Source organism: Labrus bergylta, chromosome 5 (assembly GCF_963930695.1).
Source record: "Labrus bergylta chromosome 5, fLabBer1.1, whole genome shotgun sequence".
NCBI classification, from domain to species: Eukaryota; Metazoa; Chordata; class Actinopteri; order Labriformes; family Labridae; genus Labrus; species Labrus bergylta.
Window position 1 is genome coordinate 3,485,742 of NC_089199.1, and position 26,957 is coordinate 3,512,698.

The 26,957-nt window shown below is 42.6% G+C and overlaps 1 protein-coding gene across 11 annotated transcripts in view; it reads right to left on the bottom strand.

Annotated features, from left to right (window-relative positions):
• Window positions 1-1,002: 1,002 nt before the first annotated feature.
• The window catches only part of LOC109984204 (calmodulin-binding transcription activator 1), a 52,256-nt gene continuing 26,301 nt past the window's right edge, over window positions 1,003-26,957 (bottom strand). For 2 of the 11 annotated variants that reach the window (XM_065954565.1, XM_065954562.1), the window contains exons 5-22: window positions 24,777-24,912; window positions 21,814-21,885; window positions 19,989-20,142; window positions 16,484-18,354; window positions 15,175-15,301; window positions 13,831-13,977; window positions 10,617-10,765; window positions 9,930-10,114; window positions 9,773-9,851; window positions 9,419-9,686; window positions 8,287-8,798; window positions 7,963-8,111; window positions 7,607-7,853; window positions 7,396-7,464; window positions 6,513-6,658; window positions 6,266-6,337; window positions 5,458-5,529; window positions 1,003-5,295 (exon numbers count right to left, since the gene is read on the bottom strand). In XM_065954565.1, coding sequence (XP_065810637.1) covers window positions 5,265-5,295; window positions 5,458-5,529; window positions 6,266-6,337; window positions 6,513-6,658; window positions 7,396-7,464; window positions 7,607-7,853; window positions 7,963-8,111; window positions 8,287-8,798; window positions 9,419-9,686; window positions 9,773-9,851; window positions 9,930-10,114; window positions 10,617-10,765; window positions 13,831-13,977; window positions 15,175-15,301; window positions 16,484-18,354; window positions 19,989-20,142; window positions 21,814-21,885; window positions 24,777-24,912 — 4,486 coding nt within the window. In that variant the 3' untranslated portion in view covers window positions 1,003-5,264. Of the gene's footprint in view, window positions 5,530-6,059; window positions 6,091-6,265; window positions 6,338-6,512; window positions 6,659-7,395; window positions 7,465-7,606; window positions 7,854-7,962; window positions 8,112-8,286; window positions 8,799-9,418; window positions 9,687-9,772; window positions 9,852-9,929; window positions 10,115-10,616; window positions 10,766-13,830; window positions 13,978-15,174; window positions 15,302-16,483; window positions 18,355-19,988; window positions 20,143-21,813; window positions 21,886-24,776; window positions 24,913-26,957 lie in introns of all 11 variants that reach the window. The other 9 variants (XM_065954571.1, XM_065954569.1, XM_065954567.1 and 6 more) reach the window with 8 other exon arrangements.

Consider the following 26,957-nt stretch of genomic DNA (forward strand, 5'->3'; position numbering starts at 1 on the left):
GTCAAAACTGAATTTACACTGTATACTTGTTTTCTGAATTTGAAACCTTGTATTGTTTTTGTACGTTGAATTCATCAAAGAAAATGATTGCGCTTGTTCCCTTGAGAGCTGACATCTACTGGATGAAAAAGTTACATATTCTTTCTTTGAAATCAATCAGACATTGTTCATACACCCAATAAAATCTGTACATTACTCACTTCATTCATTACGATTATATTTCAAAACAAGAGCTCAGACTGGAGGTATCTTCATCCATGATTTACATAGAAATCCTCAAATTCTACATGTTCAAAGAACCAACTCTTATATCAGCCTGATAAAAGCATTCAAGACTAAAATAATAAAACCAAACTTAGGGAAAAAGCTTCTTGCCAAATCAGAAATATAAGACTGAGTTAAACCCTGCTTCCAATGTTGTATAGCACATTCAATATGGAAATAAAAAAGAGTGGTTTTATTTATTTAACATGTTAAAGTGAAAGTTAAAGGCAAAACAATTATTTTGTATTTCTGTTTGCATGTTTTTTAAATTAACTTTTAATACTAGCTTTATCATATTTTGAACATTTGATTTATATCATGGTAATTACTCAAAGTCTACTTCCTGTGAAACATGTCATAACTTCAGAATAACCAACATAAATAAATGGTAGAAATGCATACATTGTTGTTTATGAATGACCCTATCTTTGTTTTTAGTAAAGGGTGAAGCTTTGGCCCTCTGTTGATCAGCCTCTCTACTGTATTTTCTATCTCAATGTAAATCTCTTCTTACAGGTCCACTTTGATGTTTGAACGTAAACCTTTATGCTTTTTCATCTTGTTAAACATGAAGTAATAAAAGCTGTAAGCCATTGTAAACCAAACAAGAGAATACTTCATGAAATATATTGTATTAAGTATTTGCAGGAAATACAAATGTAGAAATTGCACACTTCAGACAATAATTGGAGACGGATTATGACTACAGGAGAAACAAATATCTGGCAAAAAAGTAAGTTAAAGTGCAAATTTTCTTTTTATTCTGATTTCATTTTACAGCAGAAATTATGTAAAGCATTCAGAAGACATTTTCCACATATAAGGGCAATATTCAAAACACTTTGCATGGCCTCAGCAACAAAATATTCTTTTAAAAACATCAACAATTTAGTGATGCTTGTGCATGCACGTTTGTAAAACAAACAAAGTAAAAACTAGGCTACAAAAAAAGAGGAATGAAGGACTGAGATAGGCATGGAGAACACAACGGCAGGCAAAGGGGGGAAATACAGCAGGGGATGTGAGAGAGAGAGAGAGAGAGAGAGAGAGAGAGAGAGAGGAGACGGAGACGGGGCGAGAGAGGAGGAAGGCAAGGAGAGGTCTAGCCATAGATAATCTATAAGGGTCTATCATTCTAGCATGCAATGTGTGTTTGGCCACGCCCACTCAAAACAAGGCCTGAAAGGTTATACCATTCATTTAGGCGGACTTCTGAGAACAGAGGCCATCTCTGCGCATGTCTACCAGCTGTCTACTATTGAAATGTTTCTTACTTTTTTTGAATTTTTTCTTTTTCTACTCTACATACTGTTTTATTTTTTACAGTCACCATCCTCTCCAAAAACATGAACATACCGATAGATTTTTGCAGTCTGCGTGTGTAGGTTAAAATGTGTGTTTTGGTTAGTTGATAAGCCCAAGTGTTTGAACGCCGGAGTGTGTTTATATTTGTCAGTGTGTGCATACTAGATATAAAGGAGTGTCCTTTGTGTGGCTGTAGTTGTGCTGATGTGAGAGGAGGGGCAGTTTAAGAGGAGGTTCAAGTGAAATTGTAGCATGAATGCTCCTGACAGCGCTGTCCTGACCATGGCTGTCTCTCAGTATGATGAAAAGTCAGAAAACATGTCAAACACAAATTAGAGATATCTTCCAATTGTAAATCTTCAAATGAACTGTCTCTTAGAACTTGTTTTTCTTTTTAATTACGAAAATCGAGGTGATACGTGGCCGTTGCTTATTTTTGCAGTGTTCAAGAGTCGTTTGTATCAAGAGTCTTGTGCGTTTAAGACAAGAGCAAGTGTATAAATAGAAATATCACTCCTTACTTGCTTTGAATTTAGTTTACATAAAAAAAATCCTATAAAATACGGGTTTTGGACATTCTTTTAGAAAAAGTGATGCAAACGCAGCTTGCATGAAGCAAAAAGATGACGCTTTGCCGCTTCACAACATGAGACTGGATTTTTTTTTTTTTTTTAGAAGTGCGTCACTCAAGAACATGACTTGAAAAGTAATTTGTAGATACCGCAGAATCCCTAACATACACAAATACATACACATACATATACACACACAAATGTACACGATCAACACAAATAGTTGTACAACTCTTTATCAGCGATCCTCACACTCCACATCCTGTCTCCCTGTTCTTCAACCCTGAGTAAAATCTAAGGGAGAGATTTCATTTTCCCCAAAGACATAAGCACAGAGAGAAAGAGTGTGGCACATTTTGTCTGAATGTGTACATTCCTGTTTGACGTGTGTATGTATGTTTTTTTATGTGCATATCAGTCAAAGAGAGTGAGTGACGGAGCAACAAAGAAAGACGGTGTGTATGACAGCTATTTCATCCTCTGGAAAACTGTTACACTTTTTGTTTAAATGCTGCAAAACTATTTCTGAGGAAAAAACAGAAAAAAAAGGACAGAAAAAAAAGCAAGTCTTCTTCCAAGAGGGGACACTAGGTTACGTAATAGACTAGACTTGACAGTGCTTTTCATACACTGAGATGGTCCTTTTGTTCTAATACTGCAGGACTGACACACAAGTAGGGCAAAAAGTGATACTGTAATAATTACTGGTTTGTCTCATAAAGCAACACATAGCATCAACCAGGCCATGAGGATTCATTCATACCAATGACAAATTAGAGCTTCCAGCTTAGACTCAGATCAAGTTTCACACTGTCAAGTTCATTTTTTTTTTGACACACAATTTAGGAAAATAAACAGGTAAACTGGCAACCCCTTTTTTTTGGAGGACATACAATAGATATTTCCTGATATTAGCTTTCTGTTATTGAGCAGGCACTTTCTAAACAGAGCTTTCCAGAAGTACACGTCGTACAGTAATGGCAGTGACAATGAGAAGGAAAGAAGGATCAACTGATATGTAGAAAGTGTGGAGGAGACATTCTGTTTGAAGATGGAGAGCTTTGACTGGAGGCCAGGCTGGATCCGCTGTAGGTGTGAGAAATGGTCCTGATAAAAGCTAGGATGTTGCTGAAGCACAACCACATTTTCAAGAATGTAGCGCCCTCTTCCCTTTTTTTTGGATCATCATTCATTGCATTCATAGTAAAATAACCTTCATCATCCTCATCACCATTAGTATCATTTACACACTTGCATCAACGTCTTGTATCACTGTCTACACATACTGTAAGTCTGCCTTTAACTTGTAGTAGGTCTACATTTGAACTAGTTCTAGGTCTCGTCTACTGTTTATGGTCTGTGTGTTGCCTCTGTGGATCTTACTGATATCTTTTGGGTGTTGGTTTACCCAACATAACATATTATTAGGCAAAATAGCATTCATAATAATTGGCACTACTGGCAAAAGGGTTTAATTTTTGCTAGCCAAGAAACAAAAGCACAGAATGTGTAAATGTTTTTGTCTGAAAGGTCATTGTTTCAGCTAACTTTGTTTTCCCACTTATATTTCTAACGTTAGATTTTTCAGTTGCATGCTTGAACAAAATGTTCTTTTCAGTAACACTTATACTGGATACTCTTAAAGTGAAGCAGTTAAAATCCTCTCACAGTCCATAGCCACTAACATGTTCTTTTTGCTGTTTCTTTGTCTTAAATCTCATGCACATTACTCTGTAATATCTACATTATTTACAAGCAATACAGCCATCCTGTGTACCCAGGTCTCTGTCTTAAGTTCTCATTATGGGAGTAAAATAATTTATAATCTTAAATACAGTCCTCTTATGAAAAAGTTTCAGGGTCCTCGTATCCCCTTACCTCGTCAGTTTATATACAGGAATATGCAATAGTCCAAAATATGGATTTTATTGCCCATATGGGCTAATATGGGGACCAATGCCCTGTATAGGGGCAGGTATAGGACCCATGTCCTGTACAGAGCAAGCATAGAGACCTCTCAGAGTCAAGAAGAAGTCAAGGCAATGGTATGTGACTCTCTCCTCAAATCCACAGTCAGGATTTAGAGGTTCACGCAAAGAACAAACTAACAGAGACATTTAACCATTGGAACATGTCATATTTTACCACACAAGGGGGGAAAACCAGTCTCAAGCTTAACCCAGTCTTGAGCCAATTAAATAAATAATCAGACCCTTAAATAAATAAAGTTTTAAAAAAAGCACCCGAAATAAGACATTTGTCCTTACACAGTTCACATTACACAGGGCAAGGATAAGTTGATGAGGACGTAAGTGAGACACAACTACACATAGAAATACAAAAGAAACAACACTAAAGCAGTTTGGCAAGCATGCAGGAGCTCGTGGCTCAAACACATGCATTGAATTGAACAAACACATTGAACACACCACGGCAGGCGAGCAAAGTGCCGCCTCTGCGAACGACTCCATACAAAGTCCATGTAACAAATTAAGACATCGTTATTCAGACCCCCACCCTTTATCTAACAATGCCCCTCTTACATTCAAGTGCAGTTCCTCCCCTTTTGGTCGGGTGACTGATTAATAGGTTTTGTAAGCCTGTGAGTCAGAGTGGTTGGTGGTACTGTGATATACTGAATTAGCTGAATGAGTCGCCGCTATAGCTCTGTGGGATAATGGAGGGGAGGAATTTGCGAAAAAATCTTGCATGCAAATGCAACATAGAAGTGAGTTTTTTGGTTTATGTTTTCTTATTCTTTCATGGATCGCTGTCTAGATACAAAACTCAAAAAAAAGGTTTTGTATATTTTCTGCATGTCAAAGTAGCCTTCACGTTGAGCCAGCTGTTCCTCGTCTGAGCCTTCCAGCACATCCGGTTGCTGCCACAAACGGCAGGATGTCGGCGTCAGGCGCTTCCTCTGCCTCCTCTTCTGTCTGACTTGTCCACTTTCTCTTGCAAAGAAACATACCCATGAAGAGTGCAAAGAATGCCATGAGGTTAATGTGATGGCCTCCCAGTGAAACTGTGGAGGAGGATCAGTGCTGTGGGCGGAGCCAGGTCCCTGGGCTCCACCCAGCAGTCTGTCTGTCTGAGCTGCCATGATGGACACCTATCCTGTCCTCAGTCTGTCTGGGAAGAGTTTTTTGTCCCTCTTGAGAGAAGAGGGGAAAGAGGGTGAGAAAAAATAAGGGAGGGGAGGGAAGAGCAAGGTTAGGGGAAGGGGCTGGGGAATGGGAAAAAAAGAAAAAAGGGGAGATTTCTGGAAGGTGAAAGAAGGGAGAGGATGAAGGAGAGGAGGGTTTAGATTGCTCACAGGCTGAGAGGGCTATGTATGGAGCCTGGCGATGGGCTCTCAGGACCCCTGGCCTTTCTCTGCTCTCTGACCCTGGTGAAAAAGCACAAACAAATATAAGATAAACACTCAGAGAGACAGATTTGTGTGGCCTGTGGATGTAACTGCATGTTTTTTTTAATTTTTCTCCATTTTATATACAAAAGCAAATTCTTGGAGCAACAGTAAAAGTTGTTTAACAAATACCCTGCGGATCCCACCCCAGTGCATACACTCTCTCCATCTTGTTATCCTCCCCACCCAACAAGGCAAAACAAAAGAGACTGGCAGCCCAAGCAAGACATTTAAAAGTCCTCTAGTAATGTCAAGTCTGAACATGCCCCCATGAAGAACATATGCAGGAATCCTTTCTCTATCTATCTGTCAATCATGCACGAGGACCGACGTCATTCAGCAGTACCTCAGGTAGAGAAAGGGAGCGAGACAGGGAGTAAAGGAGGGAAGAGGAGAGAGGGAGGGATAGAGAGGGGAGGATGAAAAAGCCAGGATCTCCTTCCCCCCCTCCCTCCGCTGACATGCAAAAACAGGCATCAGCCGGAGAGAGGGAGGGGGAGAAGACTCACCCGTTTCAGAGGCCTATGGTCCATCAAGGGGCTTCACAGGAACAGTAAAACAACACCAACTATTAGCACCAGTGTAGAGAGTGCACATGTGGCAGTGGGCTGTAAGTGTGTGTGTGTGTAATGTGTATTGTTGTGTCCTTGAATGTGTGTGTGTGTGTGTGTGTGCAGTGGTGTTTGATGTTGACTGAATAAATTGTATGCCTCACCTGTGGCGGCATCGGAGAAGGAACCTAAGGATCTTTCGAGCAGCCTGGTTCTGTTTTTTCGTTAGGAGGCTGCTGCAAGCAAAGACACAGGAGTGAGAATTTTTTTAACCAAAATTTTGAGAAATCAGTGTGTGTGTGTGTGTGTGTGTGTGTGTGTGTGTGTGTGTGTGTGTGTGTGTGTGTGTGTGTGTGTGTGTGTGTGTGTGTGTGTGTGTGTGTGTGTGTGTGTGTGTGCATCTATGAGTACCCGAGGGAGTGTCTATAGGAGCGGTAATATTGCTGGATGAGGACCGCTGCTCTACGACTTTGTTGGAACTTCCTCTGCTCATGGAAACTCCGGAAACGGCTCTGGATCAGGATGGCTGCCAGGGTCATCCTTTTATAAAGTGCATACTGAGAAAAGAGACAGATGTGGTAAATATTACTGCATGTTGTAAACTCTTTGAATGCCACAAATGTACATTTTCAATGTGGAATCATTTATGTATCCAAATGTACTCCTAAATACAGGCTGGACAGATAAATAACTAACCGAAGAACAATAAGATACACTTGTTGGATAAACTCAAAGATTAACTGACAAAGGAAGGACTTCCACTGGATATATGTGAGCAATTATATATCCATTGTTGCAATAACTGTTATGTTCTGAAGTGCTCAGAATCTGTCATGTTTCCCTCTGCAAAAACCTTGAACTACAGATTGATCACAGGTCAAGAGCTTGTACACTGATCTACATGCTTCACACACTCGTACATGTCCATGATGCCTTATGACAAGCACTAAAATGTGTTCACTCAAGTATTAAACTGAATCCTGGACATCAGCCATTTTTATAATTCAATTTCTTTAATAAAATGGCATGTGGAGAATAACAATGTTGAGCCTTGTGTTTTATTTAAGATATGTTCATTATGAGTTCATCTTACTAATATGATCTTCTTATAAACAATAAAGCAGAAATCCAAAATAACCTAAATGATGTTTTTTTGATGTTACTTAAAAGCGCTCTTTCAGAGATCACATACATTCATTCTGTTGTTTGTGGATTATTAAATTGTAACTCCGGACTTAAATGTAGGTTATCCTGACATGATAGCAGCTACTAGCTGCATGTCACTAACGCTTACCTGCTTGTATCTCTTATAGCAGCGCTGAATCACTGCTGCAATCTCTTTGCGTTGTTCCTGAATGGGACCCTGAGTGCAGAGACATCAAAATATGATTAATGGCTAATAGTCATCTTCAGCGTTTTCCAGTGATTGTATTTCATGTATTTCTAATATAGAGGAGGTCATTTGAACTAATTCCACGTGTGCAAGCGGTGAACTTTAGGTTTACCTTGTGTTTTCTTAGAAAGTGCAGAGCATGCCTGATGGTCTCATACAGCTCCCCCTGTTCGGTCTCAGTCATGGTTAGACAGGAGGAGTCACTTTTCAACCTCTCCTCTTCCATAGCTGCACAGAGGAAGGAGCTCCAGTCAAAGGGTGAGGGGAGGGCTTGTCTAGCCTGAGGACTTTGCGGATCCTCAGACCCTGAGTGAGAGTTTGTTTTGGGGCTTGGAGAGTGGGACTTGGACTTTAGAAACCTGACAAAGCAAAAGATAGGAACAAAAGTTTCATAATTAAAATGATAAGCACTGTTTGATAGCTAAGGTAAAGTGAATCTAGTACATTCATGAAGCTCCTAGCCCTCACCTCTCCACCTCAGCAAGAAAACCAGACAGTAATCTGACATCACTGCTGATCCTCATCCTTCCGGAGTCAGTTTCAGTCTCCATATCCTCCTGCTTTAGCCGACCATTTGAGGCTTCCAGGATATGATCAGCTAGCATCGTAATGTCCATCTGCAAAACATGCAGAGCAGGTGTTATCTCAGATTCTTATCACCTGCTTTCCTTAGAATGAAAAATGATCTATAATCTGCATATAGGTGAATTATTATGCTGATGACACACCTCAAATGGTTTTAAGAAAACAACCTCTCCCAACATCTCTCAGACACACATTCACTCCCCTTACCTGCAGGTCCTCTGCATTATCCTGAAAGGTCAGCAGCTCTGTCTCCTCTCCCCTGTCAGACAACACTCTTCGGCGCAGGTGAATAGCCAGTCGTTCTTTTCCTAGAATCCTCCTGGCCAGGCTTCGCTGCCCCAGAGTCTGCCTCCACCTGGTGCCCCTTCCAGACCCCCCTATCCTGGCCTGCAGGTGGGAGAACGGAGCACTGGGGAGCTGCGACCGGTTATGGCTGGAACTGGCAGGAGGTGTGTTTTGACAGCTGCGGTTGGAGGTTTGAGTTTGTGTGGTGTTTGGGAGGAGAGGACCTTGAGGGTTATGACTCGGGGGCGAGTTGAGGAGGGTGTTGAGGGATTGGGTGCCAGGGGTTGAGTTATCAAGCTGTTGCTGGGTGTCTGTGTTTGGTTTGAGTCTCTTGGCTGGGGGCGGGGCTCCCTCTTCTCCCTGTTGAGCTCTGTGTCCTGCTTGGCTCCAGCTCTGGTTTTCCGGCTGGCTTTCTGGCTTGGCTCTCCTCAGCTCTGGAAAATCAACGGAAAATTACAACATTTGTTCTACCACCTTTGGTGTGCTTACATAGTATAGGGCAGTTTAGCCCAAACACAAACATGTAATATTCCAAATTTACATTTATATAAAGTAGAGATTTTTCATAATTTTACTTTTTCAATTTCAGACTGCCTAGACTGAGGTGTGCCAATTATTGTGAGTAACTATGATGACCTGTTCAAATGTTCAAACTTCATTTTAAGTAAAAGTTTGACACAAAAACTTGCTTAAAGTTAGAGGAGAAGAATGATGCAATGTCTCATGTCTATCAGGTAAACATTTAGATGAAGTTGACAGCTTGAAGTGGCTCAGCATTAGTATACGGACTTGCAAAACAGGTGAACAGCTAGCCTCGCTTTGTGCAAAGATAACAAAACCACCTACAACGTACTTCTAAAGTTTTATTATAAATACATCATATCATGCCTGCTAGTGTGAATAAACATCCAAAATAATATAATTTAGTTTAAATAGGGATTATCTGCATGACCATTTCTGCAACAGGAAAAATTGGCAGGCAAGCAGTTGAGAGGTTTCGTTCAAAAACATGTCTTTTATAGAAGACGAAAGAGAACATGTCAGGCTTTCACACCTGGGTTAGCGTTTTGGGTATGGTTGTTGCCTATTCCGCTTGTCTGTGGCTCTCCTCTCCACCTGTCCATCCAAGTGTCACCAGGCTGACCCTGAGCTTGAGGACTCTGTTGCAGCTGCTCCAAGAGCTCGGCCAATCGAGTGTGGCCCCGAGATCGGGCGATGTTGAGCGGCAGGCGTCCCAGTGAATCAGGAATAGCCAAAGCTCTCGGGTCCCACTGATAAAGCACCAATGCTGCCTCTGTATGCCCTAGAGCACATGCCCACATCTGAGAAGACCAAAGGAGAAAAAAAATCACACACAGGCATGGAAAAAGACAGATACACTCACAAGACCATGCAGAAGATCACTCACCAGTGGAGTGCACGAGAAGTGGTCCACGTTGAGAGGATCCACCTCCAGCTCCAGGTCAATACTGTCAGCATGCTTTGTGCTGCAGACACATAAAAGTGGAATTAACTGACGCGGTCTGTGCATTCATGAGTTTGTGTAATGATGGTTTGTTACTCACCGCCAGCGAATAAGTGTCTGAATGAGTCCTGCATAGCCCTGAGCCGCAGCCAGATGCAGTAAGGTCATTCCTCTGGAGTTTTTACTGTGGACGAGCTGATTAGAAGTGGCCCAGCACGGCTGAGACATCATCTTCTCACACACGACCACCACGCGACCCTCGAACGAACCCTGATCAGGGGCAATCTGGAAGATCGGAGACGGAATTAAAAGAAATTGACCTCCCATGTTTAAATTATTATTGTCAAAATTGATTGCAAAAATTCTCCTTGTTTTTAAATGAAGGAATTGAAGATCAACAAATGGCTATTAAACACTAGCAGAGGATAGTTTATCATAATGTGTTTTTGGCTGTACAATTATATGAAAACTATGTCAGACAATACAAAAGATGGGATTCAACACATCTCTTAATCTGAAGTTGTGGTAGTTGTTTTCCTGATTGTATTATGTTGTATGTATTTGGCTACTGTTGTGAGTATTTCAGTCTGGGTTCATAAAATGCTGAAAGGTTTGATGAACTCAAGCAATGTTATCCATTAAACCTGCGTCATTCAAATGTAATCTCATTGAATGATACTTTTAATTTTTATACACTAAACAATTTGTTCCATGTCTTGTTTAAAACATGTTTAAAAAAATGTTCAAACAAAAAGCACCCAAACTAAATCACTTCCTTCTGCCTTACTTGAGACTTCTGATCTGTGGCTCCTCCTCCTTCTGCTCCACCACCCTTGGTTGCCATGGTTTCTGAGCTGGGGTTCTGATTGGTTATCTCAGCCATCCTCTGTTCCATCTGCTCCAGACGCTCCAGGATGGACATCCTGAACTGGGTATCTGCAGAAATGACCCAGGATTCATGGAGCTGTAAGCATTGGCTAGGTTTTTGGTACTTCCTACTTAGAGAGGCTTAGAGAGACAAGCTCTTGTTTGAGGAGCTCAATAAATAGGAACTTTGGAACCAAGTTAATTGTATGTGTTTGCCTGTGTGTGTGTGTGTGTGTGTGTGTGTGTGTGTGTGTGTGTGTGTGTGTGTTTATGCGAAAATGTGCAACTATGGCAAGGCTGTATGTAAATGTGACCCTTTGTTTCACTGCTGCTGCAGTTTTGCTGCAGTGCACATTTTGTCATCCTACCTGCTGCTCTCTCATTCAGATTCTAATTTCTGCTTCTCATTCACTCATATTTTTTCTTACTGCTGTCTGCAACAAGCAGCAAGCAAACAGAGCTTGAAAGGAGGTGCATGGATAGCGATACAAAGGCTCTGACTCCTCCCACTACACCGACCAGTGAGAAGAGGAGCACAGTATTTGGAACACAGCAAAACACTATTTAGCTGCCAAACACAAAATGAAGATGTTTTCTCCATTGTTGTATAAAGACATAGAAACATGTTTCCAACATACCTTTAGCATGTATTGAAATATTTTATATTATTGTTTGGGGATGAAAGGTTCTATTGCTACTTTCACACATTACATTGAAAGCTACAAATTAAGATTATGGATTATAACTGAACATTAAAAAACCTGTTTTAATGGTTGCTTAAGTTAAGTTAAGTTAAGTTAAGTTAAGTTAATGAGTACTTATTTGGGCACCTGTGGCTTAACTGACCAGCTATAAAAACTTTTGATTTCCTGGTAAATATATCCATGTGTTTAAATATATGCACTGGTTCTCACCACTTACAAACCACAACATGGTGACAAAACAAAGCAGATTATGCTTATTGGAAAATGATTCAGATATACTTTTGTCACTAGTCAATATAATGAAGCTTAGTAGTAAACATCATTATATAGAAACATACATATATATTTGATTAAATTGTATTTATGCCTGCACTTAAAGGCCTGTCATTATCCGGGCCTCTGCAGGATCCTGATTACCCTCTTTTCATTTTGTTGTTCATGGGTAAATTGGCGCTGTCCACCCCCGGTGGTGCTGAAACTGAACAGCGCGTTACACAAGACACAACACGCCACTGTGATCAGGTCTGCAGAATGAGTCCAGTAGGCTTTGTAGTTCAACCAACGCGAGGACTTGTGGCTTTTTCTCCCTTTCCCTTTGTCTACCTTCGAAACACACTGTGCACCACATGTAGGCTCCTGCACATACTTTGACTGAGACATGAAATGTAAAAGTCGATATTTAGACAACAGGCATATATCCACATCCATCTACAGCAGCATGACAACGAACGACTTGCCCCAAACAACACGGACCTGAACAGCCTTTTAAAGAAGCGCGTTTTGAAGTAATCATCGCTTTAAAATTAAATAAGCTACGAACCCAACCAGCGAGTCTCTCTCTATCTGCTGCTCTCTTTGTTCCCGCTTCTGCTCAACCGCGTTAGTTTGAAGAGGGAGGCTCACACATTGCTACTCCGAGCGAGCAAAACACAACTAAGTGCAGAGAGAGAGAGAGAGAGAGAGAGAGAGAGAGAGAAAGGGAGAGAGAGAGAGAGAGAGAGAGAGAGAGAGAGCGAGAGAGCGAGAGAGAGAGGGAGAGAGAGAGAGAGAGAGAGAGAGAGCGAGAGAGCGAGAGAGAGAGGGAGAGAGAGAGAGAGAGAGAGAGAGAGCGCACGTTGTGTCTGGGAGAGCAGCAGACACGCTTCAAATCGGCCCGCCAGACTCGGAGCTGCGGGATGCTCTCTCGTCATCGGCACAACAATAGAAAGCACATAGCCTAAACTGGAACAATGTCATGTGACAAATACAGCTGCTGACGTATATTTGCTAAACACTGTTTATATCCGTCTATTTTTTCCAATAATGAGCCTTTGATGTTAATTCGAGGCCACACTAAGGTGCAGAGTGAAAATAATAACGGCACATATCCAGGTCTATCATCGTTGAAAGCCAAACAAAGCCGAGGCTATATATAGCGTCCGCGAAGCAGCACAGTGCCAGGGGTGCCCAACAGTTCGACTGTCAACTGGATCAAGTCGATTGTGCCTCGATGTCCTTGCCCTTCACTCCAGCAAACAGCCAGCCTGCTGTGACTGTAGAGCCGCATTGCCGCATTGCGCAACGCATAGACGGGGGCGAACACGGAGTAACCCAGGACATGCCTCGCTGAGGAGACCCGCGTGTTTCCGAGCTGCAATTTCATCAGGAGATCTATTTTCACACAAAAGCTAACCCCCGCGGCACAGTGCAGATATTTGCAAATCCCCCAGAGTTGACTCAATTGTCCTCTAACAACTTGCACACTATGTTTTAATTTGATTCACTATCATTGAGCTCTCACAAGAGCGTTTTTACTCCTCTAACAAAATAATTTGATAGCTGAAACTGATTTATCTCCAACATACACTCACAATGACCACGTGTGATAGACTACATGACTGCCTTATTAAAAAGTTCTGTGAAGGTGAAATGCACAGTTTGCACTCACACACACCTTTCACATTAAGTATGTCAAAAATTCCCAGATTAGATTACTTTTTGAAGTAATCTGCATACAGGCCTATGAGGAATAAATAGGAAAAAAAGCTCCAGCCGAGCAGAGAGGAAAACAAATCTTGTCTGTGTGCTGTTGCTTCAGACAAAACATCTCACAGCATGCAAGGGCATCAAATAGAGAGGCAACACAATGACAGCAACATGCAGACACAAGAGGATTTCTGGAAGTTTTAGATGAATAATGTCAAAGGCCTGGTTTATGTAAAACCTGTGTAGGTTAAATCGAAAATAATATATGGTAAAAAAAAAGTGTATATAATATGATAATATAGTATATAGTAATATTAATACAGTTTAAGTTTTACATAAAACATGCAACACAATGAAACAGATACAGTATGTATAAGTACATTTATTTTTACAGTTTATGCTTTTTATTGAGTGAACAACACCGGACAATAAGAGTGTAACTGTGCTCAAAAAAAAAAGACTCACGAGTGTTCTTACCATCGAGGGACAGCCAATCATGCTGAGAGGATGGCAGGGCTGGAAGGTCACGCGCCTTGTATTCAAACACCACAGAGGAAGAGATAACCTCACCACCCATAGCTACCTGCAGCATCACCAGACCTGTATCGTGCGCTGCAAACAGACAACAGGCAATGGATTAGACAGCCAAGACAAATCTGTCAAAGCAATAACTCCAGGACAGCACATTACGGCGTGTGAACTGTGAATGTCTTGACCTGCTTTTTGTCCTTTATGTCTGTAAGAGACTCTCTGCCTTTCAGGTTTACCCTGCCTGATAACTTAGCAGGATGTGAATCGTGTATCAATCTATACCATCCCAAAACACATCTCTTAGCAGAACTCTGCAGTGTTTGCCAACCTCTTAGTGGGCCTGCTCACAATGTACATTTTAATATTGTATTTATCTTCTTTTATAAATGTGCTAACATCTCCAGATGAAGATGCAGATGTCAGGCCCGCTCCAGACTGCAATTTTCAAAGGTTGTGTCGGGTGTTTTTATACACGTTTCAGGGGCTGGGCTTATCAGAAAAGGGACTTATTTACATTATTAACCAGTACTTACTTTACATACAGGGCAACAACTCTCCAAGCAGAGGACAAAACAGAGCGAGGAAGACAGATATTTTGTACAAGAAGAAATACAGCCTATCACACTGAACCTGGTGTTATTTCATTAATTAAAAAACATACTTATAGCCTACTGCGATTTGTGAATTTGTTTTACTCCAAATAAAGTTTTGTGGGGAACCCAGTAAGTTATCTTGAGAGTAACTGGAATAACAACTACTGTCCTGGAACAACTTCAGTATAAAGCATTGTGTAAAACAAGGGGCTTTCTCTGCAGAAAAGCTGGCTTGGGCTTTTCCCCTTTCATGCCTGTCAAATATTCTAACTATATGTAGAGAGACATGTTGCTTGTACAAGCGCAATAAAGCTCTCCACAAATCATTTCACTGTCTATTCTTGCTGAGGACCTCGCACAGCTCTTGCTAAAAATAGGCAAGACTACTATTCTCCAGATTTTCTGCACATCAGACACTCGTGTGATACGCACTGCTCAGGCGCGGCTGTTTTGAAAGCTCTGACTTGTTAACATGCCCACTGAAAAGAAAACCGAGCTGTCACACAGCAATCACACAGCCAGTCTGAAAGCAGGGTTAGACTCACTTTGTGTGCTAGAGTAAAGCGTTTTGAAAGAATCTGTTTATTGTAAGGATTAGTGAGATAAAGTTTTAAATAATAAAATAAAGGAAAGTGTATTTCTGTGTTAGATGATGGATGTGTTTCGTGTAAAAGAAGTGTGTTACCTGGACAGTAACAGCGCAGCACCCCGGGCTGTATGAGGGCAGCAGGGACACTGATGTGGTCAAAGAGACAGCTGTACTCACTACTCGACTCCAACCACGGCCCTGTGATCAGAACCTTCACTCCACCCTGCAGCACACAAACAGAGGCTTCACTCATATATCACACACTTTGTCTGCAGGAAACTGCTTCTGAGCATAGGTTCAGATAAAAGTGACCAAAAAGAAATGAGCATCTATGTGATTATTAGACACAATGTGCAATATAACAATGTATGAAAGTCAGTGGTTCTTTTTTTGTGTTTGTACACAGTCTATCTTGTTAATGTGCTTCTATTAAAAATCTGGATTTTGCCCCAGAGATACAGTGGCCTAAATTTATGTTTTTCCATTATATAAATCTAAACTGAAAGATGATATAACATGCCTCCATACAAACTGCATATTATTTTGTTAATGAGAAATCCATGATGCTATAAGGCCTGGTAGCAGCCCCCAGAGGCTGTTTTACTCCGTACATCCAAGTAGAACAAAGCTGTTCGAACCATCCAAACAACACTGGCATATGTTGTCTCTAGTGGAGCTAAAAATAAAACATAAACAACATATTGTTCTCTAAAAATGTTGGCGTCATGAGGTATGAGTTTACAACAATGAAAACTGTGTGATATTTAAAGCCATTAAAAGGATTTGGCTTTTTTTTTTTTCTTTTTTGGTGTCCTTTATTTTTGCTGATTAACCAATTTTAAATATTATGATATCATGCTTGAGGCCTTTGGAGGAAAAACTGTGATGTGTTTTTTCAAGAAACCCAAAACTTTTAAATAGCCAGTGTGATGCAACACTGACAATTGTGGAAGAAAGTTACAGCAAAATATGAGCTGATTATGTGCAATTCTAAAAGATGCATTTAGCTTCCAAAGTTTTTTTGCACTAAATGTTGACACAGTTAAACATTTAATTTGGATTAAAAAATGTATGCAAGATGCTATGAGTCTACACATTTCAACCCTATGCTTTGACAAAACTGTTGTGTGTGATATTATAAGTGGTACATGGGTAAATGAATGAAGCCACCTAAGGGAATAAGTGTATTATTGAAATTTCATCAAAATCCAATCAGCTGAGTGTGAGATATTCTAACTCCTTAATGACCATACAGCCGGGCTGGCGGCCTTACTACAAATTGTGCGTTTAGCATCAGTACAAGCCACCGTCAATCACAGCACTGGTAGAGGCACTGATTCTTTTTTTTCTTGAAGGGAACAACGATGAATAAATAATGAACAATAATCACGTTGGGTTTACTAACCTCTGGATAAGACCACTCTGGGGAGTAGTCTGTTACACCAAACAGTCTCCCAGTCTCCTGCAGCAGTCCCAGAGCTCCCTGCTCCACCTCTGAGCTCTGCAGGTGGCCCGCTCCTGTGCCCTGCTCTTCTCCCGCTGCCCCCTCCTGGGGCATCAGAACCCCAGTGACTGCAGCCCCAACCCCGCCTCCGGAGCCCTCGACCGAGATGAAATCATTGATGAGATCAGAGAACTGGCTTCCAAAAGAAGCCTCGAAGCCCTCCAGACTGATGGCTGCTCCTGCCCCAGTTGCTGTCGCGGACACCCCCCCACCCTGCTGAGGGAGAGGGGAGCTATAGAGTGGCCCCTCAATACCTCCACTTGCAGATATAGACTGAGGACTGGCCACCACTGAACTGCTGGCCCCTGACAAGCTCACACCATTACAGAGAATTTCATTTCCCCCTCCTTCTCCCCCTCCACCACCTCCCCCGTTCCCCTCTCCACCTCCATTTTCATCTGTGGGTTGCAAGTAGTGCTCTGTGTCCACACTCGTGTAGGCCTCATGAGGGTCTCCAGGCTTGATTGGTAACTCCCCTCCATTCTCAGAAGCCTTGTCTAAGACCCCGACCTCCCGATTTCTCCTACCGCCCAATTGGTTGGTAGTTGTTTCCTGTGGCATCAGGGGAAAGGAGCCCACCGCCCCTCCTTGTCCATTCCTTACACACAGGCCTTGCTGGTCTGAGCTGGCTTGGTGGAGGTGTGTATGCGGGTCACCGTTGGATACTGGAGAGTCTGTTGGCACTGTGGGTAGGCCTATGAAAGCCTGAGCCTCGCCTGATTCCTGGGTTGCCTCAGCACTGTTGGTCTGCAGCTGGGAGGGTTCGCTTGTCTGGGGGGAGGTCTGGAGGAAGAGGCTCTGTGAGGGGTGGTGTGCAGACTGGCTCAGGCTTGGGACGCAGGCTGATGACATCACAGCACTAAAGTCCATCTGCTCTAGGGTGGTGCTGGGGCTGAGGCCTGTCCCTTCTCCTACGTAGCTGCTTTGAGCGGACAGCGGCTGCTCCAGGGACGTAGCTTCTGTCTTGATGTTGTTGACGAGGGTCTGGTTGTAGACAAAGCCATTAGAGGAACAGTGGAGTCCTCCATCGTCACCGTTACACCCCTCAGTCTTCCCCCCGCCCCCTCCGTACGTCTGACCCTGCTTGGGATTATTGAGGAAGCAGTCGGGGTCGAACGTCATTGTGGTCTCAGATATGCCGACTCCACTGGAGTCCAGAGAGCTGGACAGAACCAACTCTCCTCCCTCCCCTAATCCCACCCCTCCAGGAAATGAAGCAAACCTCTGGTTTTCAGGGGGAACAGCCAACAGGATGCCAGTGGTGGTGCTCTCATGAGTGGATGCCAGCAGGTGGGTGTGGCCAGCGGAGTAAACCGAATCCCCGGTCAGCGTGGTGACCTCAGACATGAACACCGCTGTGCTCTGTGACAAGCTGGCCCCGATGGCGAGGGCGGGGCTGTCGGCCATATCGCTGGTGATTGACAATGGGGAGCTCTGGGTCGTGTCAGGGACCTCCACCTGGTTTGTGGAGGTGGACGAGGACACTTCCATGCTGCTCTGTGGGAGGAGGGAGGGTTTAGTTATCCTGCCATTCCTCCTCTCTCCTCCTCCGCCCGCTCTGCTCCTGCCTCCTCCAGGACTGGGCTCCGTCTGGCCTTCTGACACGTCGCTATTCTGGACTTCTGTGCCATCTGCTTCCTCAAGTCTTTGGGCCGCCGCAACGCCTGTGCCCACTGCTGCTCCACCTCCAGGTGCTGCCCCTGACTCCTGCTTGGATGAGATGATGCGCTGCTTGACACTGGAACATTTCTGATGCAGACTGCTTCCAGCACCTGACAGAAGAAACAAAGGAGACAACAGATTTTAGATGCATAATGTCTTCACTTTCTATCCTTTGATCTGATCAGGTCAGTCATTTACTCCACATAAATACATTAGACAATGGGTAATGGTGCCCTCTAGTGTTCACAAGGTGCGCTGAACCTTGAATCATTTAAAATCTCAAACACAGTTGAAATGATACAAATCTTAGACATATCAAAATAGCTGAATATGCTTTTCTTGCTACACACTTTAATAACATCTGAGGGAGTCTGCACTCTTTAAATTAGATGTCTTCATGTTCAGGCGATTTCTCAAATAAATGTTTAGTAAAATACAAATAAGTGTAAGAGACACATTGCCCATAAATGGCTCAGAATGACCATAGAGTGATTAGGTAAATGATTTAGAGAAGTGCTAGGAAAGAAAAAAACAGACTCTGCTTATGTGAGCAAAATAGGGCAGGTAGAAAAGCAAAGGGAAAACGATTGTGTGTGTGTGTGTGTGTGTGTGTGTGTGTGTGTGTGTGTGTGTGTGTGTGCGCGTGTGTGTGTGGCAAGGCAAGGTACTACTTCAGCCAAACAAGCACTTAGTTTTGGGCAGCTGTCCTTAGATGCACTTCTGAACCAGATCAAAAGAAGGGTAAGGATGGGGGAGATTGGGAAAGAGTGCTTGAGTCTGTGTGTCTCTGTGTCTCTGTGTGTGTGTGTGTGTGTGTGTGTGTGTGTGTGTGTGTGTGTGTGTGTGTGTGTGTGTGTGTGTGTGTGTGTGTGTGTTTTTCACATGTGTATCAGTGAGTGTACTTCAGTTATCTACTCCCTGATGCTCATTTATGAATAATACATGCTGGATATTTCAGGCACCTCTGTCTTTCTTTCTGTTCCTCCGTTTCTCGGGTGAAATGTGTTTCTGCCTCTAGGTGGCAGCATGGCGCTGACAGATGAATTAAATAAAAAACTAAAACAATCTTGTCTGAATGGTGTGCATGTATTGAATATCTTTTCATTGGAGAACATTGAAGAACAAAGTTGTCATTAGAGATATTATTAAATTGTGATGATTTGTTTGATTGAACAAGAGGGAAAATGTGAACCAAATCTAAATCTATCAAATTTATTAAAACAAAATTGAGATAGAAACACGGTCACAATCTTGATGTCTGAGCACACCTTTTAGCAGTCCAGTGTCATATTTAAGAGTTAAGATTTAAAATTACAATGAGTGATATCTAAATAACGCTTTTTTTTCTAAATAATTAACACACCAGGATCATATATATTTTTCTTTACTACTAGAGAGAATGTTTCATATCATCTATTTTTGAACTGCTGATTTTGTTGTCTCACCTGATGAGCTCCAGACTGCGCCCCATTCTGCAGCCAAGTTGTTTACAAAACCTACAAGAAAGCCAATGAACTACATTATCAGCTTTATTTTTACTACACTAGTTTCACACATAATAATCTTGTAGCTTGGCGAGGGTACGTCATCATACTTTTCATCATTACTGCACCACGACAAGAGGTATTGTTATGGACCCAAGGTGACTCACAGCCCCAGGTTTAGGAAAAGTGTGAGGGCTGGAACATGAGCGCTGGAGTGTAGGAGGAAGGTGAGTGCTCAAATGACAGTTACTCTAACTCACACATGGGTTTGAGTTGTCCAATGAGCTCCTCCTTGCTCCACTTGGCCCACTCCTTCCTGTCTGTGTTGATGGAGCAGAGGACAGGACCACATGGCTTCCCGCTATCGTCCACTGCTGGTACATTCAGGTAGTGCACCAGCACGATGTCTGGATTCTACAGCACAGGAAAACACACAGACATGCATTGACATGGCATCAGTTAAACATTCTTCATTCATTTATTGTCATGTTCTCCCAGCATGAGGGAGAAAGAGAATAAAGTGATGAGTCTATTTTACAGAGCGAGGGAGAAGAGAGGAGGGGAAATGGAGAAGGAAAGCGGGAGGGAACGTGGAGGTCAGGGGGGGAGGTCAGACATAGCGTGTCGGCTAAGATTCCCTCACCTGCCCATAAAAGATTTAACAGCTCAAGCCCACTCATCACTCTCTCTGACCCTGCAGAGGCCTGTGGGAGAGTCTGCATGTGTGTTTGTGTGTGTGATGGACATAGAGAGAGAGAGAGAGAGAGAGAGAGACAGAGAGAGAGAGATAGAGAGAGTGGTCTCCGGGTGGTTCTCACTATACTGTAGGCCACCAGTGGACCTATGGAATTTCCACCCTATGAATGATTCAACTGGTGCGTTCACATACATCTGTGTGTGTGTGTGTGTGTGTGTGTGTGTGCAAACACGAGAGAAATCGAGAGAGAGAGAGAGAGAGAGAGAGAGAGAGAGAGAGAGAGAAGCTCCTCTTGATGAAAGATTCAGTAGACGGACTCAGGTGAGGGGGAGGACCTGCTGAGGTGGAACACTATTCTTTCCAAAAGAGGATGGCACAGTGGGCTTCTACAGCACCACACTGTGCCATGCAACAGCACTCACACACTGATTTATGATCATATTCACTGATGTGTTTTGATATTTGCGCAAAGAGCAGAAAATTGCATTACCTCAGATAAAAACAAGCAGAATTCCCTTTTATAATTTTCAGACTGCACGAGTCTAACTGGAAGAGGATTGTGGCAAAAGTAAATTTATGTGGTTTGGGCAAATTCAATTTATGGCCGATGGCTGGAATGTCCTTGTAAATTCAATGTGACAAATTATGCAGGAAAATCCTGGTGAGGAATATATTAATATGTATGCATTTCCCTACTTGAAATGAAATGAACATTGCTTGGTTTTCAATATTTGCTTTGAAATGAACAGAGTTGAAAAGAGAGAGGTAGTGTGAATATATGCACATTTGTTAAGATTCATCATGTAACCTGTCGTCTGCAGATGATGCTGTCCTGGTGGCCAGCTCTTGCATGGTGAAAAAAAGAGTGAGGGATGTGTGTGTGTGTGTGTGTGTGTGTGTGTGTGTGTGTGTGTGTGTGTGTGAGAGCTACTCTCTGGCATATTTCACCAGAGCAATAGAGTGAATCCAACAGCTCTATGAAAAACAACATGCTTTTATACACATGGGACACCTGTGCATGAGTGTGTTGGTGTGTATTGTTTGTAGCCCCAGGGTGTTTTTCTGGGAAAGGACCACATAGAGAGCAGAGCCTGAGTCCTTGATGCTCTCTGTAAGTCATGGTTCTATAGTGTGCTGTACCCAAGAAGTTACAGTCAACTTTTGGTTAGTTTTCTGTTGGAAAATACAATTTAACGGAAAGAATAAAAGACAAAGCAGATAATATAAAACACATTTCCTCGCAGTATGGCTTAATGTGGAAACCATGATGTTGTAACTAACAAATATTCAACTGTAAATAAAAAATAAAAGCTCTACAAATCCTTGTGTTTTGTAATTGAATAAACTTGGGAAAAAAAAGGAAGGATGGGGAAGGGGGGTGGGCTTACCTGCAGCAGCCAATAGCATCTACGATGGAAGGTGGGGATGATGGAGGAGTGGACGTAGCAGCCATACAGACACTAGAGAGAGGAGAGGAAAGGAGAGGAGATTGCCGGGGGTCAACGGGGAAAAGAAAAGGAGGGAAGCAAGACAAAAAGTGAAAAAGAGAAGAGGAGGAGAGGACAATAAATGAGATAACAGGAGAGGAAAAACGTAGGTTATAGAGACTAAGGTCGTATTTGCTAATGTGTTTTTAAAAAATGCAGTAAAATTGAATATGTGCAATATGCGTCTTTTTTCTTAATGTCTCAAAACTACCATAAATCTGGTGTTGACAATTACAGCGCAAGAGATTGTGAAATTTACTGCCTCAGCAAGACTAGACTCAAGCCACTTGGAATTCATGAAAAGTCACAATGTTGTCAGCTTACAGACACTCTAAGAGAGATCAGTAACAGTGGAAAGGGCTAAAAAAGAAGAGGAGAAAGCAGGACAAATACAGAGTGAAAGTGGAGTGGGAGGTAGACAAGAAAAAGAGGAAGACTCCATCCACCAGGAGGTGCTTAGATACATACAAAATAGTTTTAACTATGTGTATGCAAGTGTGGATGTAGACGCCTAAAAATGGTTGCAGAGGTCGATTTACAGATGGAAACAACTTCAGAGTGTCTATCACATTTAGTCTATAATGAGATGTGTATACTTGTCATATTCTATTTGGTGATTTTGAAAGGGACAGTGTACTCGACCAGAGTTAAGCTAATTTATGTCAGTAGTCCCTGGGCAGGAGACAGAGACAATGTCTTGTATGATGCATTAAAGTACCTATGTTTCTGAACCATACCAGAACCAAATCTTGACACCTTGTGTTAAAGGCTTTATTTTTTGATCCAGCAGATGTCGCCCTTGAGCACCAGCATGAAACCAAAACAACTCGCGCTGCATTGTTGTGTTAGCATGCTAATGCTAGCGATCTTTATTATGCTCGTATCTTCACACTGCATGTAAATTTACCTGAAATGAGCGTGATCTAGAAACACAGTTAAGCAGTGAGTACAGTATGTTATTCTTCTTTTCTCTAGTCCCTCAATTAAACAACTTTTATACGTGAGGGGAGGAGTCAGTCGGCCGTCCGGGCGTTGTAAACAAAGTGAAGATAGGACTCTGAAAACTCTGAAAACATCACAGACAGTGGGACTCGGGTGTTACACCCATTGTAGACAGTCATGACTCACAGAGTTATTTTCAGAGGATATACTTGATTTCTATTACATTTAAGTGTGAAAAATCACATATAAAGCCTTTAAGGACTAAAGTTTTTTGGCTGCAAAACATTTTTTTCAAAGTTAAAAAATGTAAGCTTAACAAACTCATTGAATGTACTGTATATGAAATGCAAATAAAACAGCTCCAGAACTTATTTCTTAAATTAGAAATATTCTGGTTTGGACATGAAGATATCTGATTGACGAAAGTAAACACAATAAATATTCTGTGACAGATGTCGTGACAGATTTTGGTGATTTGTGTTTAATGGAAAACATTTTTGTTGATACTTATTGTGGTTAAATACACCTTACAGTCTTATAATAAAGTATGTGTTTGTTGTGTTTGACACAGGAAGGGTTAAGTGATGACAGAAACGCCTGCTATCAAGGTCAATGCCTCGTCTTCACAAGCTCTGAAATCAACACACATGCACAAACAAAGACACGCTGCATAATGACAAAATTGCACGCAGAAAACACAAACTCTCAGCAACATGGCAGTATATAATCAAAGCTTACACCTCCTGCTTTCTTTCTGGTATACACTTGTAATTTCTCGCCATTTTGCCTCTTCTAAGAAGTAGCCCGCCCTCTATCTAAAGTGTGCTTTGCCAAAGGCAGAGTGCATTTCCATATATTTCCATTCAATATGAGGAGCCTCTCTATCCAGGGTTATGTTTTTCTCTCCTGCTTCCTGCCTCACCCTCTGTTCATCTCACCGCTCCGCTTCTTCCCTCATTCCCGTCCCCTGCTCTACACACTGCTCGCTCGCTTGCTTAAGGGGGTCCTGGGAAGATGTGACACAAACAATTACTGAGCAACTACCAGGAAGAGGAAACCCTCTCCTTTGTATATACATATGTGTGTGTGTGGGTATGTGCATCCATCCATGATTGCAGAATTATTGCATGTGCGATGAACGTCTGTGTGAGTGTGAGCTTGTGAATAATAAAGGTGCAGATGGGAATACTTGATCTCAATTATTCTCTCTGCCTCTGTGTCTGTTTCGCCCCATCTCCTGCTCACCTTTAATGCAAAATGATCTGCCCCTCTGCACACATCCATATGCCTCCTTGCCGTCCTTCCTTCACTTTCCCTTCTACCTCATTTTATTTGTTTCTGACACATGCATGCTCCCTCCTCTCACCTCTTGGTATATTCCTGCTGAATAATCAATTTTTGAGCTAGCTGATGTGACTCAAATACACAAACACACACACACACACACACACACACACACACACACACACACACACACACACACACACACACACACACACACACACACACACACACACACACACACACACACACACACACACACACACACACACACACACACACATGCACAGACGCTGCCTTGAGACTGGATCGATACCCCTCTCTGTTCTGCTGAAGGAGGCATTGACATCATTCCTGGCCTTGGGCCAAACACACTCTTATCCTTCAGAAAGAGAGTGAGCTAGGCAGAGAGAGAGAGGGAGACAGGGACACGAGCAGGGAGGGAGGTGAAGAGAGAGGGGCAGCACTCGCTCTCAGGAAACACATTCAGTTCAGCATGTGTGTGTTTGTGTGAACATTTGTGTTCCACTTATGTGTCTGCTCGGAGTGGAGGAGAGTAAGTTACGGACAGGATTGGAAGTGAAACCATATGCAGCTCCAAGCTTGTTCATCGACTTGTTTTTCCTGCTGCAGACTCTCACCTCTACTCCCTGGACTTTGAGCTTCATATGATCCTCTCGGGTGGTCTTCCCGTCTTTCCTTTTCTTCCAGCAGTAGCCATCTTTTCTGTATTTCACCTTTTTACGGTTGTAGAGGATCATGGAGCCATTCTGGGGCCTGATGGAAGAAAGCAGAAAGACCGACATGCATGATGAATGATGTGTAGATCAGTAAACTCTTAAAAAAGTGAAGATTCAACTCCGTGGAACCTGACCAGTAATAAATTATTTCTGCATTGCTGATTCTGAAATTCCAACTTAAAAAAACATGCTCTTGGTTTACATGGTTGCATCAATGTTTTTCTGCCACAGCCAAGTTTACTGCCCCTCCCCTCTCATATGTAGACTAACACTCCTACATGTTAATATTTTACCAGGGTGATTTATCAGCACAGCAGGAACATTGGCCTCTAAGCTTCTTTTCTATTTACACCTGGTGGGATGTGTGCTCACAAACACACACACACACACACACACACACACCATACATGTAAAAACACAGAGATGCTATAGTGATATCAGACAAGGCAGGACCTACTGCCGTGTGTTCTTCAGGCTCAATGTCAAACCTGCTGCTCAGCAATCAATCATTACACTTCTAAAACGTTAAGGGCAGGTGTGTGTGTTTGTGTGTGTGTGTGTGTGCATGTGTAGGCGGAGAAAAAAAATCTTCTCTGCCTTATCTCATGACAACAGAAAGAGAGCAGGCACGTTACCAATCAATAAACTGACACATACTCACAAGTGCTCTCTCCCTCACACACACACACACACAAGACCACACGCACATTTACACACCTCAACTCTCTTTTCTCTGCCCTTCTCTTCTCCATCAACCTGCAGTCTTTATCCCTCTTATCATAGTATCTCTTCATTTTCTATTTATTGCTGCTTCAGTCCCTTCATTCTTCACTTATTTACTCTTACTCTTAATCTCATCTCATTTATTTCTTTTATCTCCCATCCCAACCTCTGTTTCTGCTCTTTTATTGAGTCTCCTCTCCTCTCCTCTCCTCTCCTCTCCTCTCCTCTCTTCTCTTCTCTTCTCCTCTCCTGTCCTCCTCTCCTCCTCCTCTCCTCTCCTTCCTCTCCTCTCCTGTCCTCTCCTCTCCTCCCCTCCTCTCTTCTCCTCTCCTCCTCCTCTCCTCCTCCTCTCCTCTCCTTCCTCTCCTCTCCTGTCCTCTCCTCCCCTCCTGTCCTCTCCTCTCCTCTCCTCTCCTCTCCTCCTCTGCTGAGTCTCCTCTCCTCTCCTCTCCTCTCTTGAAGGAATTTGATGTAGACCGATCTATATGGACTAAGATGATTGCAATCTACGCAGAACACTATGTAGTGAAATTGAATTTGCTTTGAGCTGATTTTCTTTGACACCTGAAATCTGCTCTGTTTTGGGGTGAGCCTGCCAGTTTCTTAGCGGAGTGGAGACCCCCACCCTCCGATCAAAGCCGAGTTTAGTCTCTGTCTCGAGCAGTGTGAGTCATCTTGGAGCTGCTGATTCTAATTATGTTATGGAGAAGATGGATGAGATCAGATGTGTGCCTATGTGTGTGTGTGTGTGTGTGTGTGTGGGTGGATGGGAAATACGTGCATGTTTGTTAATATGTGTGTGTGTGTGTGTGTGTGTGTGTGTGTGTGTGTGTGTGCGCACATGGATGATGCCCATGTTCCTCACAAACCCTCCGATTTAAGCAGACATAAATGCTATTGATTGTAACTGGGCTCTGATGTGTGGGATATAAAAAGCTTTTCCACCGTTACACCGTGTAGCAGAGCGAAAACAGAGAAGGCAAAAAAAGAAAAAGAACGGCAAAGATAAAGAGACGGAGTGGGCGAGTGAGTGAGTCTGGTAAAGGGAGGAGAGGAGGAGGAGCAGAGAAGTGAGGGAGAGAGGAGGTAACAGTCATTACTTTGAATTGATGAGGTATTTCACTGAAGGGAGAAATGAAGGTCATTGATTGTTATCTTATAATATTGAAACCCCACAAGTGTGCAAACGCATATGGATTAAAACACAACAACCACGTAGATGCACAGCCACACATAAATATCACTGGCGCTGTTAGCTGAGCTCCTTTCCATCTGATGGGATTAGGTGTAATCTGTTCTAATCGTGCCTGGTGTCATGTGTAAATGGGATTATATCTAACTGCTGCTCAATAACACCAA